The sequence below is a fragment of the Plecotus auritus genome (genome assembly GCF_963455305.1).
Source record: "Plecotus auritus genome assembly, chromosome: 7".
NCBI classification, from domain to species: domain Eukaryota; kingdom Metazoa; phylum Chordata; class Mammalia; order Chiroptera; family Vespertilionidae; genus Plecotus; species Plecotus auritus.
Genome location: NC_137774.1, coordinates 18026523 through 18043141, shown reverse-complemented (window position 1 = coordinate 18043141; position 16619 = coordinate 18026523). Strand labels below are relative to the sequence as shown.

Sequence of the window (16619 nt, the reverse complement as noted above, 5' to 3'; positions counted from 1 at the left end):
ATTAAATGTGTCTACCAGGGGGAGGGGGATGGATTCGAGATGGGAAATCAAATAGTAAATAACTGTTTCATTAAGAGCACTTTTAAAATTAAGTGTATTGGGGCAACATGGGTTAATAACATTATACAGGCCCTAACCGGTTTGGCTCAGTGGATGGAGCATTGGCCTGCAGACTCAAGGGTCCCAGGTTCGATTCCAGTCAAGGGCATGTACCTTGGTTGTGGGCACATCCCCAGTAGGGAGTGTGCAGGAGGCAGCTGATTGATGTTTCTCTCTCATCAATGTTTCTAACTTTCTGTCCCTCTCCCTTCCTCTCTGTAAAAAAATCAATAAAATATATTTTTAAAAAATAAATAACATTATATAGGTTTCAAGTATACAATTCTGTAACACACCATCTGTATATTACATTGTGTGCTCAGCACCCAAAGTTTAGTCTTGCCCTGTCACTGTAAAGTTAACCCCTTTTACCCTCTTCATCCTTCCTCTTCGGTAACTACCCTTCTGTTGAGTCTATGAGTCTGTTTTTTTCATTTGTTGCTTTCTGTGTTATATCCCACATATGAGTGAAATCATAGGATTCTTATTTTTCCCCGTCTGACTTATTTAGCTTAGCATGATACTCACGATCCATCCATGTGGTCACAGATGGCAGTATTTCATTCTTTCTTATGGCTGAGTAGTTTTCCATTGCATACATTAAGAGCACTTTTATGCAATTTGTTTTGTTTGACTGTGTGTATATAAAATCTTTAAAGAAACACTTGAAAAAATGTCATAAAGAAAATTTTTGTCAATGCAGTGGCCCAACTTTTCTATTTTCATCTACTCTAATATTTGTTTTCTGAGGTGTTCCATAGAGGTAGATTTCTGAATGGATTGGAAAATTTTCCTGACTTGGAAATTCATAATGTACTTTCTCAGAGAAATTTGGAGACATTCAGAAGACTTTTCTGTTACTTTAGAGTTCAGTGATTGGGCATCTTGTAACATATCTATAAACATCATTTACTATGTTCTTACAAGAATGCTCAGTAAGGTATTTCCGTCATTGAAATAACAAAGGGATATACTTTTTAGGGTCAGGAAGACAAGGATAAGTATTGATTGGAGTAATTACTGGGATGAATAACTCAGAACAACATAGGGAATCCTTATCTATGCCCCACAGTGATGGTCACATCCGCATTAGAAAAGAGTGCCATGGTTTTTCTGTTGCCAAAATGAATCACAGAGTACAGGCATCATTTCATCAGTGTGGAAAGTATGTCACACAGTGCCCAAGGAGCAGCAGTCATTGTCAGAGTGAGGTGAGGATAGAAACCTATGTGGAAGGAGAACTTAGGAGAGTTCTCTGAGAAACAGAAACTGAATGAAAAGCTGAAATGTTGTTAGAAATAAATAGAAGTCTGATTGAGGCAGGACTTTCTTAGTAAATCTTGAACATCTTGTTGAAGTCAATTTCATGAAGCAATAAAACTTGAGTGAGAAACAAAATCAGTCTTCATTAAAATGATATTTCACATAGGCAGTTCACCAGTGCATGGGGAATCACTCCATGCCGAAGACTCTAACATGTGCTTTCTCCACTGATGTTATTTTAAATTTATTAGGCATTGACATGCTAGTTGAATAGATTTCATTGATCCAGCCAGCAACTCTTTGTAAAATAAATAATGGTCACTAAAGATTTTAATTAAAAATTTAAGAAAGTGCCCCAGTCACTTGGGTCTCAAACTCTGTGTCAAGTTTCTATGAGTTGTAGAGTAAGAAGCTTCAGTAAAAGCACAAGGCTGTCTAACAGAGCAGATGAGGAAAGGTAGAGGCTGGGAGCCCATTCTGTTGCTACTTGCAAGGTTTCTATACTAAAACAATCCCTTAACCAGTGATTTTCAACCACTGTGCCGCACGACTTAAAGCCTGCAATGCCTGATTATTTGTACTGACCTCTTTTCCCTTAGATTGTCAAGTTAAAAAATGACAACAGCCAACACAACAATAGCCATCCGATGTGAATGAGTCAAAATTATACCTTTTTTTCTTTGTCAGATCAGCAAAAAATTGAATAGATTTTTCAGTGTGCCATAGAATTTTAGTAATTAGTGTGCCCTGAGATGAAAAAGGTTGAAAATCGCTGCCTTATTATAAAATCTTTTAGAGATGCATTTTGTTATTTTTGATGGGAATACCTACATTTTTATTATAAGCATTTCAAGCAAGTCTGTGAAGCTGCTTGTAAAATTGTGAAGCATGTGGAACACACACACACACACGCACACACACACACACACACACGCAATGGTTTTCTCAATTGTAGGACTGAAATTCAGAGAATTATTTAAGCGATGTCGTTTGTATTATGCATAACATTTAATTAACAGCACTCACTTTATTATATACATTCAATTATAATCATACAGACCTAGGGAAAAAATCTTTCCTTATAACTTTTGAAATTGTTATATGGTATATACCCACATTCAAGGCATGTCTTACTGAACAAACAATAAAATCAAACAAAAAACCCCTTATATAATTTAAAAAAAATTTCTTTATTGATTAAGGTGTTACATATGTGTCCTTATTCCCCCAAAACCCCCCAACCCCCCATTCATGCCCTCACCCCTGTTGTCTGTGTCCATTGGTTAGGCTTATATGCATGCATACAAGTCCTTTGGTTGATCTCTCCCCCTTACCCCCATCCTCCCCTACCTTATATAATTTTTTGCTAATAAAAGTAATATGTACTTTTTTATTTCTTTCATCACATTCTTAGTTAAGTTTCTGCCTCCTTATTGGCTACTTTACTTTGGAATTGCATAGAATAAAACTAAGGTCATAGAGTTCTGTATCCATAGCAACTTGCCTTTCTGTTTCAATACTTTGCAGGTATTTATTTTCATTCATATAGCCTCTCAGGATTTGCTGATTTGGTTTCTCTGTAAATAGCCTGAGAATAAGTCTAATATTCTCAGTACCCTAGGACAAGGCAGAGGGAGGAGACCAGAAACCTAGGTAGCTAGGCATTAAAAGGACCTTTAAAATTATTAGGAGGGTCAGAAATTCAAGCCGGTCAGTTTTAGGATAATGAAGTCAGATCAAGAGGTCGGGAAAAGGACTTTGTGAGTCCAAGTAGTTAAAACAAAAGATATAAAGGATGTAATTACATAAAGTCAAGTTAGTAACCTTAATTTTGGAACATGCATAGAGTCAGGAATCCAAACCGCAGATTATGAAGCAAACAGGTATCAGAGATTGAGGGTAACAAAAAGATTTAGTGAGGCAGGTGACCCACGTTCCTGGCCCTGCTCCTCTCTTGGAGGCAAGATCTCGTGTGGCAAGAACCTGTTGGAGGTGCGCTGCTTAGCAGGGAATGGTCCAGAGAGTGGCTGGGCGAGTGCACGCTTGTGCTTGAGGTGAAATGGAAGAGAGGATGAAAGGAGTTTCTGAACCTTTTAGGTTAATAAAAAGGGAAATCATCTCGTAAACCATCTGTCTCATGAACTGTCAGGTGACTTTGTTCAGCACACAAAGTAAATGCATCAGGCGACTAGCCGGCTCCCGGTAGTTTAACAGGCATTGGCAACTTGTGAAAACTGACCAGTGGAAGTTATAGGCAGGTACATGGACAGAGCCTTTTAATTGCAGAATGGTTTTAGAAGGGCTCTGCATTACGTTGTGTCCACTATTTTTGTTAACAAAATTGTCAATCTTTAAATATATTTGATCTTTATTAGTGTTTAGTGGGAAAAAATCAATTTGTGTTTTTATCAACAATGTTAAGCTAATTGAAACACATTAAATCTTTTTGTTTATCTCTAAATTTATTTATAGCATTTTTCTCTGGATTTTGGTATCCATGATCTTCATTCAGGTGGCTTTTTTTTTCTTTAGTTTGTTTTAAAAAGTTTTATAATTAGGATCCGTGTGCCTGTAGCTAAGTGTTTGATTATCCAAGATGCATAACTTAGATTTCATAACTGTCTAGTTTTACCAGAATATAATGTTGAAAAGAATTTGACATTATATTTAGTAAAATGAATCCTAAAAGTACTTGTCTAAATTTATCTATAAATTAATTTTAAACCTCTGTTTCTATAGGATAGCATTGCTATGAATCAGGTTTTTAATGTCTATGCCAGTTATTCTAGAACTATCTGTGCCTTTTGAATATATACTTGAATATATCCTGTTTTATGTTCATACAGAGCCTCAGCTAAAAAGACCTCCATGAAAAGGTTCATATAATTGAAAGTAATTTTAATGTGAAAAGACTAAATTATTAAAAATTAACAATTATATACTTTATATTTTTAAGCAGAGATAAATAGCATCACCATGGATTTAGTTAGTGCATTTTTTTTCTAGTTATTTGCCCTGACTTTGCCCACAAAATATCTTTTATATTAGGTGAATTCATTTTATGATTAGAGAAGTAAAAGCCGCAAGTAACAGATCATGTACAAAAATACCAATTATTATAATAAATTAAGTTATTGTTGCACATTCTTATGGGGCTGTTGTGTTGGTGCCAAAGTCTTCCAGGCTGTTTTCACAAGTAGGGTGGATTGAGAGTGAGGTGACTCCCTCTCTCGGCTGACTCTCTACCCTAAACATAATACAGGGTTTTCTGACCCCCCAGGATAATATGGAGAGGCCCACCTGGACAGTGAAGCTGTCCTTTCAGGTCAGGTTGCCTGGGAGGGCCCTGCTACCATGCTGGAGATGTTCATACCAATGCCTACTGGCTTTAGAGTGAATTTCCTTTAGTCTGGATACTTGAGCTTTTTCCAGAATTCCTAGAAGTAGATCCATCAAGAATTACACTACTTTATGCACTTAGTGAAAGGTTTAGTAAACTAGATATTCTCACTTGAAATCTGGTGCTTAAAAAAAAGGTTGAAATAATAATAACATTTCAGGTTTATTTCTTTAGATAAGACTGACTTATCGTATGTTTTTAATGCACACTTAAATTACAAATGTGATTCTGGTATTTACATGGCACTGACTTAAAACAGATCATATGACCCTTTTGTATCCGTTTCTGCACATATTTAAAAAATTAATTGCATGAAGTGCTGTTAGAAGTAATGATAAGAGAGGACACACCATGTTCATCCTGACGCAAGCGGTCACTGAGCCAGCTTCACCGTCCATTGGCCCATTGTTAAAGAGTCCGCCACGTGTGCTTGAGAGTGTTCTGGATTTTCCCATATTTAATTAAGCAGCCAAAACTTCTGCATACTTTGCTTCGTAAAGGCATCTGGTTGTTAGCACAGTACTTGGTGTTTTCTGAATGGTGCCAATATAACACGTGGGCTATTGTGACCCTAGTGTGTACAGAATGTTTGCAGAGAATAGCTAATATGAACTGGTGGGAAACCTAGGTCAAACTTTTGCTTTTTTTTTTTTTTTTTTTTTTTTTGGAAACGGGAAGCATAGTAAATGGAAAAAGTGTTGAAAATCTTCTTTCCAATTACTTGAATGTCATTCTTTACAGAAGGTTTCTAGTGAAGAAGAATTCAGCCTGAATTTTATTCTTCTTCCAAGGCCAAATAGGTTACCTGTCACTCCTGGAAACACTCTGTCAAGAAAATATCTTTAAGTGTTCCTAGATGCTGCAAATAGCATCCTCCCAACGTGTAGGCTCCTGTTCATTAGCCCCGATGTTGCACCACAGCGAACTGTGGATAATATGTCTGTGTTGGCTTTTTAATACTTATATTTGGTAATCTCAAGATGGAATTTATAAAGTACTCTTTGGAAGCTAGTCTTTTTTAGTGTCATTATTCTCAAGGGGAATATTTCCACTTTTCCATCCATTTGAGTCTAGAAAATTTATATATATTTATATTTTGCACTTCGGTTAATTAGTTTCATTTCTAAAATAAATGCTTACACATAGTTCTTTTAAGTGTAGTAGACATTTATTTGCCAATTTCCAAAATAGGTCACTGTGCTATGAATCGTTTTTTCCTTTTAATTGGAACCTAATCTAAATGCAAAATGCTATGGGATTTTACTCACTTTCCTCAAGAACTATTTTCAATTGCATGATTTGGGTTGTTCTAGAATAAAACTAGAAATTTCAACATCAGTTATGAATTTTTAGCAGTATTGTCATTACTCACAAAAAACACATGCAGCCCTAAAGTTTGCCAGTTCATGTGACTTATTACATGTTCTGCATCTTTTCTTCTCTAGATAGGCATACAAATTAATGAGTGTTTTTCTTCTGTACTTTTACCCTGTTTCTTTTTTAATACTCAACCCAGAGTACTCCCTTTTTTTTGCAGGTAAAACTATTTTTTCTTTCTTGATCTAAGTCCTTTATAGTATGTTCCAAAGTTGAACATTCATTGTACTAAAACTTTAAACCAAATTAAAGTTTTTCTTGCCTTACCTATATGTTAAGCAATGTCCTCTCCTTCATCATTCAATTTAGTAGTGTCATTGTGATCAGCGATAACACACTTTGTCTGTAGAATTCCTTCCAGAGTTAAGTGAACCTTTTGGGATTTGGGGGAAATGTAAGTCCTTTTCTCGTCTTTACATGTGGAGGAGTTATTTTCTATGCCACAAGGGGAGCTAATGACTGTTTTAATTCCTGAGTCTAATAACAGTAAACAAGAGTCTGAAAACACAAATGTACTTTAAATATACCAAACAAGCATATTGGACCTTAGAGAAAATACTGAACTGCTACAAGGTAAATCTGCTGGCTCTTGGGTCTAAATATCTCTGTTACCTGGCTGGTGTGGCTCAGCGGTTGAGCACCGACCCAGGAACCAAGAGGATGCAGGTTTGGTTCCCAGTCAGGGCACATGCCCAGGTTGCGGGCTCGATCCCCAGTAGCGGGTATGCAGGAGGCAGCCGATCGGTGTTTCTCCCTCACATCGATGTTTCTCTCTATCCCTCTCCCTTCCTCTCTCTCTCTCTTAAAAAAAAAAAAATCAATAAAAAGACAACAACATATAAATACCTCTCAGTCATTTAAGGGGTTTAAAAAAATACTTTCTATTGGCTAGAACACGGGAATTAGGAGTCAAGAAAGTTCTGTTTGCAGCTTAGATGCAGCAAGTTAAAAATAGAACGTGCTGCCCTAAGACTCTGAAGACCTGGTCTCCTCCTGGACTTTTATGGGACTTGACTTGCATCCCTTATGAGTCTCTTCTACTTGCATTAACTGCCCGTCTTTCCCGTGGCGTACGGGTACACACGTTAAAAGCTTTAGCCCTATAAAAATACCATAAAAATATAAATTTTTATTTTAAAATGCAGCAAAGTATTATCCCATATAAAATGATAGTACTTGGCTTAATTTGAAATCATTAATTGATAAAATATGTTAAAAGGTATATAGTATGTTGTCGGATATAATTATACAGTAAAAATACTTTTTATTTGAACTATGTAGATGAATTTCAGTTTTTAATTTATAATAAATGTAAGATCTATGTAAGAGATACAGTTTTGTGCATGACATAATTTAATCTCTATAAATTAAATTGATATATTAAACCTTTTCAAAATATTATTTTTTATTTCTCCAACAGTATTTCCCTAATACAGTCTACAATTAGCTTTTTAATATATATGCTGTCCTTCCTAGAAGTCTGAATATCCACTTTCACATCAATTCTGTATATTTAATAAAATCTCAAAAATTTTCATTTCATTCAAGGTTTTCCTTTCATTAAAAAATAAAATGAGACATTTTATTTCAGTGGAGTCAAAGTTCTAGAAGAATAAGCGTCTAAATTTTACTTCAAAAATAACTTTGACATAAAGAATGATCAACAACCAAATATAACAAAGAATATCTTTTATCTTTATTTTAATTTTTAACTTAATAGTCAAGGCTAAACATATATAATAATATAAACTAATAGCAAATGTACCAAATACTTAGATTGGTATATATCAAAACTAACAAAAATCGGTAACCTCAAACCTAATCATCAGGGATTTTCTCCCTCAAAATTATTTAAAAACCAGCCATGGGTTGGTTTGCCCTTTTCCATCATAAGCTGACTGCTGCCAACACTGGCAGTCACCTCCCAGTACTTTCCCTTTGCAAAGGTCTCGGGGAAGTTTTGGGGAACTACAACTGAGGACAAATTTTGGATGTTTACATAAACAATTAAAATAGAAAATATAACATATAGCAGTAAATAAAGCTAAGTTATATAATATCTCTTACTTAGAATTTAAGACCAAAAAAAAAAGAGGTAAGGAGAATATAAATGTATATGTTCCATAAAAGCAAATAGCAGATAGCAAGGATTATTTTTCTCCAAAATTACTTATAGGTTATTTGTCTGGTCACCACGGATTAATTCCATTCACTTAAACCTTATACATTTATATTACTTCAAAATGATAATTGGGGTTTATAATAATGACCTTAAATTGTTTTATGATCCTGAAATATTTTCAAAATCTTCAAAGAAAGATTAAAGCATTATACATGGATATGCAGCCACTTGCCCTTCTCAGTACATTCATTTCTTGCTATACATGATACTTACAATGAGTTAATCTCACTTATATACAAACTATGTGGACAAATGCCCTGTATGAGGCAAAATGACAGGACCAAGTGAATAAAAGGTGAAATAAATACATAGGGAAGTCCCTTAACTGCAGGGGTGAGTATAGAAATACTCTGACCTTTTCTACATGATGTAACCAGCCAAGAAATCAGATGATCATTTCTTCAAACCTTTTCTGGTCTGTGAGGTTTTCATTCCTGTGGTGTTTAAGTATCACTTCCTTGAAATGATAAAGATGAAGACAGTGTTACCCTAGCAGCTGGTTTGGCTCAGTGGATAGAGTGTTGGCCTGTGTACCAAAGGGTCCCGCGTTCGATTCAGGTCAAGGGCACATGCCTTGATTGCAGGCTCCTCCCCAGCCTGGGCCCTGGTCGGGGCTTGTGTAGGAGGCAGCCAGTCTGTGTGTTTCTCTCACATCAATGTTTCTGTCTTCCCCTCTCTTTTCTACTCTCCCTAAAAATCAGTGGATGAATATCCTCAGGTGAGGATTAACAAAACAACAACAAAAAAACCCCCACCATCAAACAAACAAAGAAACAAAAAAAGACAGTGTTTTACTGCCCTTCACTATACCTGGCAGAGATTAGCAGACATACCTCAACCCTTGCGCTCTGCACTTACCCGTAATTCATTTATAAGAAACTGGTGTGTTTGGATTCAGTGCCATCTTGCTCTTAAAGCCTATGTGAAGCAGTGATAATATCTGACCAGAGACTCCCCACTTCCACAGTCTTTCTAATTCTAACCTATGTGACCAACCCAGGACATGGAAGGAAGGCAGGAGAGGTGTCAAGGCTCCTGCTCTTAAGTGCCTTACCCTTCCACTGTGGAAGGAAATTTCCAGTGAGGAGGAGGGCAGGAGCTTGGACTGCTTCTCTTGAAATGTAATCCCAAACAATTTCCTCCCTGAGGATTCTTCCTCTTGCTAAACCTCATGGGTACATGAGGACACCACTCTTCAGAAATGGACATGGAAGCTTCATTAATAGACATGGGCCGTTTCTCTCCTTAAGTGATTTGATGAGGCAATAGATGGGAAGGTAGACAGATACACAGATGGACAGAAAACCAATGACTGACAAAGCTGACTAGAGATATGAACTACCTACCCAAGGCCCAAAAGTCTTGAAAGACCTGAGAACTGTGTCAAAGCAAGAATTCCTTTGGAGCCCTAGCCGGTTTGGCTCAGTGGATAGAGCGTTGGCCTGCGGACTGAAGGGTCCCAGGTTCGATTCCGGCCAAGGGTACATGCCTGGGTTGCGGGCTCGATCCCCAGTGGGGTGCATGTAGGAGGCAGCTGATCAATGATTCTCTCTCATCATTGATGTTTCTATCTCTCTCTTCCTCTCCTTTCCTCTCTAAAATCAATAAAAATATATTAAAAAAAAAAAAAAAGAATTCCCTTGGAGGTACTCACCATTCTGTGAACACCTGCCTCAGATCTGCCTGAATTCAACACTTCTGACCCTGCCTTTTTACCATTTTGGTTTTTTAGTATTCATAGTCTCTGATCCTACACTGCCCAGGCCATGGTGTTCAATACACACCAGTTGTCCTGCTTCAGAACAGAGCTGATTTGTGTTTAAGTATTATATTTAATTTGTTAGTAACATATTAATCATCTATCACTATTTCTCATACTTTTTTTCTTTGGGAGACAAAAGCAGTATTTTGTTACAAGGTGAAACTCTCTTTTATGCTAGAGTTCCAGTGGGGGGGTTACAATAAGTGGAAATTCTATTGCATGTGATAGTATCTATAAATTAGTCAAATATATTCTAGAACTATTAATTTGTTCCAAAGAAAATATATTATTTTAAATTAACTTTTTTACATGATCATCAAAAGTAAAGAAAGAATAATGAAGCAATGTGGTATTCAAAGACATAATTCAAATTGAGGGTCCCCTATGAAATATCCACAACAAAAGGGAAAAATTATCATAAGATGGTTGTATTTTCATAATAAATAGAAAAACTATGTTAAAAATACTTATTGTTTTAAAATTTAAGTGATTATTCCTGCCACCTGGGCATAAAACCTTTGCATCATCTTTTAAATTTTTTATGTTGTGTCTGATACAAGTAATGTATGTTAAATAATATTTAAGCACTAAGGCATACAAACAAAATGAACATCATGAAATGACCACCCAGGTGAAGAATTAGAACATTGTTAAAACCATTGCCTCTATCTATAGGTCCGTTCTTTCCCATACTCCTGGTGTCCCTGTCCCAGAGGCAACTATTGTCCTTAATCTAGTGGTATCATTGGCTCACTATCCCCACATATGCAGAGATATGTCCTATTTCCCTTCTGTTTCCTATTTTGCTAGGAGTTTTTGTCTTGGAATTTTATCAAATGATTTTCTGTATGTTGAGATAATCATAAGGCTTTTTTTCTTTTAATACTTTAATGGAGCAAATCATATTATAGGTTATTTTCTAACATTACACCAATATTATGTCTGTTCCAATTCTTTCATGATGTATTATCACTGGATTCAATTTGCTAATAATTGTTGAGGTTGACCAAAGGTTTTTCTTTTTTGAAGATGTTTTTTAATTGATGTTATGCTGGCCTAATAAATTGAGTTGCTGAATAATCCTTTTTCTATTCTCTGAAAGAATTAGTATCAGAGTGAGTTATTAGTTTCTTAAATACTTGGTGGAACTGGCCAATAAAACCATCTGGCCTTGATATTTCACTTCTGGAAATATTTTTGACTACTATTTAAATGTTTCTAATGGTTATAGGATGACTCATATTTTCCAATTTTTTCTAGTCAGTTTTGGTAGATTTTTATAGCTTAGAGATTTTTCTTTTCATTTAAATTCAATATTTATTGGCATTTATAGATTTCAATAAATGGTAAGCTGCCCTTATATTCTTTGCAACTTGATGATTATATATATTTTTTCACTTTATTGGATTGGTTTGCTAATTTATGTCTGTGTCATGAGTGAGTTGACCTATAATTTTTATTTCTCTTTGTATTTGTCATCCTCCAGTTTCAATATTATAACTTCTGAAATAGTCTGAGAGTCTATTTATCTTTCTCCATTCTTTGTAAAAGTTTGTAAAAGACTAGAATTATCTGTCTCTTGGGAGATCTTTATTAGAACTCAACTGTAAAATTATTTGAGTTTAGTGTTTAATTTGTGGGAATATTTTAAACTATTTTTTCAATTTCTTCCATTTGTTAGGTTGTTCTTCTTTTGACATTTTATATTTTCATAGGGATCTGTTTCACTTAGGTTCTTCAATTATTGGCATAATATTTCTATGGTACTATCGTATTATCTTTTTAAGCTATGATGGATCCATCATATGCCCTTTTCAAATTTTAATATTAAAATTTTATTTTAATTTATTTTACTTTGTCATTATATTACTTTTCTAGATAATACTGCCATAAGTTTATTTTTATCCCTAATATTAATTTGTGCTTTCTCTCTTGTTTTTGACAGTCTTACCAGAAATGGTTCTGTATTACCAATGTCTTAAAAATTAGACTTTTGAAAGCACATAATGTTAGGGCTGCATATTTCCTTTGGTTGGCTCCATCCTTCAGGATTTGATAAGTTATATTGTCTGCTTGATAATTATTCTGCTCACTATTGCTGTGGATTTTTGCTTCGCCTCAGTCCTGGAAAATTCTCAGTTGCTATAGTTTTATATCTTCTCTCTGTCTTCTCTCCTTCTGGAACTCTAGACATGTAATAGATCTTCTTACTTTACCTTTCATAACTTTCAACATCTCATAGTTTTTATCTTCTGATATTACTGTGCTGCATTATGGGTGGTTTATAAAAACCTCTCTTCTGTTTCACCACTTCTTGCTTTTGTAATGTTGAAACTTAACTCGTTTATTCTACCTTTTATACAAAAATTTCTTTGCTGGAATTTGTGTTTGGTTCTTTCTCAAATCTGGTGATTTTTGTTTAATCTCTCCTGGTTTATTTATTTATAATTTCATCCTTTGTTTCTTTAAATATTTAATACATGTTTATTTTCGATGCTTTTTCTGGTAATTCCGATATCTGAAGTGCTGGCCAGGGGAATCTGTTTGTGTTGACTCTTATCAGTGGTAGTTTTCTTCTGGGTTTAGTAATTTTTTAATATGATCTCATTTTTAGTTTATCTTAATTTATGGGAAACTTGGAGACATTCAACTGTAGGAGTTTTTTTGAGAAGGGCATTTGTTTTAGCTTCAGGTGGGCATTGATAACACTACTGATCTGGAACCACTTTAGCCTATTACGGGCTCTCTGACTTAATCCGTGGCATCGCGTTCAGCCCCATATTCCTTCCTCCTGAAGGTGCAATGCAAATAAGGGCATTTGCCCTCAGATACCTTGCCTTCTGGCTGTGCTCACTGCTCTTCTTGTTTTTGGCATGTGTTGTTGTACATGTGTGTGATTTTTGTTTTGTTTTTCCCTTTGGATACTTCTCTTTCTATGAGCAGAGAAAGAGGAAAAAGTATATTTATATGGAATCTAGTTATTTCATATCATTAGGGCCTCTCAATATCTGGCCTGCTGAACTGCTTGACTTTTATGACTTTCCTATTCATAGCCTCTGCCCATTTTTTCATTTTCACAACAAGGTTATTGCTGACATGGAGGCCCAAGTTCACAAGCTGAGAGAAGAGCTGATTAGTGTGAACACACAGCGGAAGCAGCAACTGGTAGAGCTCGGTCTTCTCCGTGAAGAGGAGAAGCAAAGGGCTGCCAGGGACCATGAGGCTACTGTCAGCAAACTGAAGGCTGAATCAGAGAAGATGAAAATAGAGCTGAGAAAGACTCATGCAGCTGAGACGGAGATGACACTGGAAAAGGTAAGCTATCTACCTCAACATTTTATAGACAAGTGAAACCCGTGGCTGCCACCCTCACATTTCATCTCTGGAAGGTGGGGGACAGAGAATTACTCTTCACATTGTTCAAATGAGCAATTGAAGTCTCTTTTTGTATGTCTAAGCACCACTAAAATAATATAGAGAGTTTCCTAACCTTTTTGTTGACTTCCTTTGAAGTAATTGCATAGAATATCCCATTCTGTATCAATTAAATACACACTGTGATAAAACAATGTTATAATATTGTCAAATATTATACTGGTCAGGAATACTGGGGCTGTAGCCCTGAATTTTCTTGAGACTAAGTGTCAGATATTTTCTAGATTATCTAGTAATTATTTCTAAATGTTACAGTTTTTAGAAGTGTAACATATATGATGGCATATTTTCCCAGATTGATACTTCAGATTGGGAAAAGCTTTAAAATTATATATTTTTGAAATAAATGTCAATATAATATTGACATATTTGGGTTGACTTATCTTCCAGGAACAATCTCAAATATTCTTTCTTTTGATGTTTTGGAAAAGTGTAAATCTTTTAATTGGGTAGTAAATGTGAATTGTTCTAAGCATAACAAATGTAAATCGTCCCTTGAGTTTCTTAAGACCAATCTATACCTTGGGATAAAGAACTTGAAAAGTGTAGTTGAACAATCTTCTAATTCTGTTTAATTTTCCTCTCTTCTTTGTCTTTAAATAATTTTAAAATTTCATAGCATATACAACACCATGGTAGGCACTACTCCATCGATGTTACATGGAGCGAGAACCCAAGGGGCTTACTTTGTAGTAGCTAATTTTATCTGAGAGATTTCAGCCAGCTTTGCCCTTGGCAGCATAGCTCTGAGCCAAGAAATATATAGGAAAATGTCTCTAAAGAGGTGGGAGGGAGCCTGGCTTCTTGGAGGAATAGCAAGGAGGCCAATATGGCTGGAAATGATGGTGGAGGAGGAGGACGAAGTGGAAGTGGAGAAGGATGGAGGCGGAGTTGAGGTTAAGGAAAAAGCCTCAGAGGTGAACAAGATCCTGTAGGTGTGTCTCAGCCTTTGAAAGGCCTTTGCTTTGACTCTCCTTGAGTAGAGGAGGCTTGACAGGTTTTGAGCAGAGGTGTGACATCTGATTCACCTTTGAAAGAATCTCTCTGCCTGCTAATGCTGAGAATAGACTGAATTGAGGGCAAAGAAGGAAGTAGGGAGACTAGTTTAAAAGCTATTGCAAGAATTTAGGCAAGAGATGATAGAGGCTTGGGCCTCAGGCAGTAGCAGTGAAGGTGGTAAAAACTGATCAGATTTAGTACATCTGAAGGTACATCTGGCCAGATTTCTTGTTGGTTCAGATGTAGGGAAGGGGAGGTGGAAACAAAGGGGGAGAGAGAGCAGTTAAGAATGTCTCCAAGGGGACAGGCGAGCCAGTGGACACAGGAGTGACCCTTCACTGACGGGAGGAAGACTGCAAGAACGACAGGTTGGGCCATTTGGAATGTGTTCCAGTTGAGATGCCTTTTATATATCCGAGTGAGGATGTTAGTGATAATTCCATCAAAGCAGTATAAAACGATAGTATTTTGATGCTAAAATATACAGTTTCAGGAAGTAGGGATATTTCCTTATATGGAATAGCTTTAGTTCTCTGACAATAGCAAATAAAAGAAGGACTAATGGAGAGTGCAAGTGATGTTGCAGGGACCTTTCTGGTAATTCTTACAACTCTCCTTGACTTCAGTCATATCTGCCATCAGTTCAAAATAATTCTAAGTAAACGTTCTTGAATGGCACAGATACCAGTGCAGCTCAATTTAAGAAATTTGGACATACCAAAGCCAGACTCATAAAACATACAATTTAGCCCTGCTGGTTGAGCATTGGCGTATGGACCAGGAGATCATGGCTTGATTCCCAGTCAAAGCACACGCCCTGGTTTCGGGCTTGATCCCCAGTGTAGGGCATGCAGGAGGCAGCCAATCAATTATTCTCTATCATCATTGATGTTTCTCTCTCTCTCCTTCCTCCCTCCTCTCTGAAATCAATAAAAATATATTTCTTAAAAAACATACAATTTAAGGACACATATGTAATACCTTAATCAATAAAGAAATTAAAAAAAAATAAATAAATAATAAATAAAATTTTAAAAAAACATACAATTTAGGCCTTGATTTTTCTGTATTGTATATTCACATTTTAAATGTTTTTTTAATCGATAAAATTTTTCAAGTATAGGTTTATATGTATTACTAATTGATAACAAAAGCATAGTATTAGAAACCCTGGGTAATTCAATTGGGCAAATATTTCTGGAAGATTTTCTATATCCCAGAAAGGCATTATCCCAAGCACTGTGGGGACACACAGAAAAAAGGAAAAAGTGGCACTGTCTTCAAGTAGATTCTAAAAGCAGCGATTGCAAGACACATACACACATAATTGCAATGTGAAGTAGAGTATGGATTGGGGGAGAGTTCTTTTCTGTCAGGGCAATCAGGGAAGATTAACTGGAAGAGCTGTCACTTGAACTAAACATAAGGAGATATGCAAGATGGCATTCTAAGCCAAAGGAACAACAACAGTAGGAGCAAACAGAACCGTGCACATGTCATAGAGCTTAGTCAAGCAGCGTGGTTGTGATCAGGCTAAGAGACAGCTAGGAATCATTGCAAGTCTACAAATCTGTGATAAGCCTGTGGCTTCACTGTGGAAACAGTGTGAAGCTACTGAAGATTTTGAGGAAATGAAGTGTCAATAGCCAAGTGATTATTAGGAAAATCAGTCAGTGTTGGCAAGCGGCCACAGCAGGGAAGTAGTTGGTGGGGACTGGATTAATTCAGGCTAGAGGTCCCTGAGGACACATTAGAGATGTACGAAGGTAGTGAACATACAGCAGTGAGGGTGAGGAGACATGCTGAGAAGCGTCTCAGAGATGGCATTGATTAGAATGGTTAAGTATAAATCAACCCTTAATCAACTGGGAATGTAGGAGAACTTTCTGGTTTCAGGAAGAAAAGATGAGTTCAGTTATGGACCTGTTGAGCTGGAAGTGCTGTCTCTACACCTAGCTGTGAGGTTCATTTGCTATTGAAGGAACATTTGTGGGCAATCATAGGAGAAGGCAGGACCAGAAAACACTCTCTGTAGGCGTCGCCTACAAAGAGGGCCTGTTCAGGAGGGGAAATAGAAAACAGTGGTGAAGAAAGAGCTTCAG

The 16619-nt window shown here is 36.3% G+C and overlaps 1 protein-coding gene across 2 annotated transcripts in view; it reads left to right on the top strand.

The window, feature by feature from the left end:
* CEP112 (centrosomal protein 112) overlaps nt 1–16619 on the top strand; it is a 329147-nt gene that overhangs the window by 185111 nt on the left and 127417 nt on the right. For both annotated transcript variants that reach the window (XM_080679644.1, XM_080679645.1), the window contains one exon: nt 13168–13398. In XM_080679644.1, coding sequence (XP_080535770.1) covers nt 13168–13398 — 231 coding nt within the window. The remainder of the gene's footprint in view (nt 1–13167; nt 13399–16619) is intronic.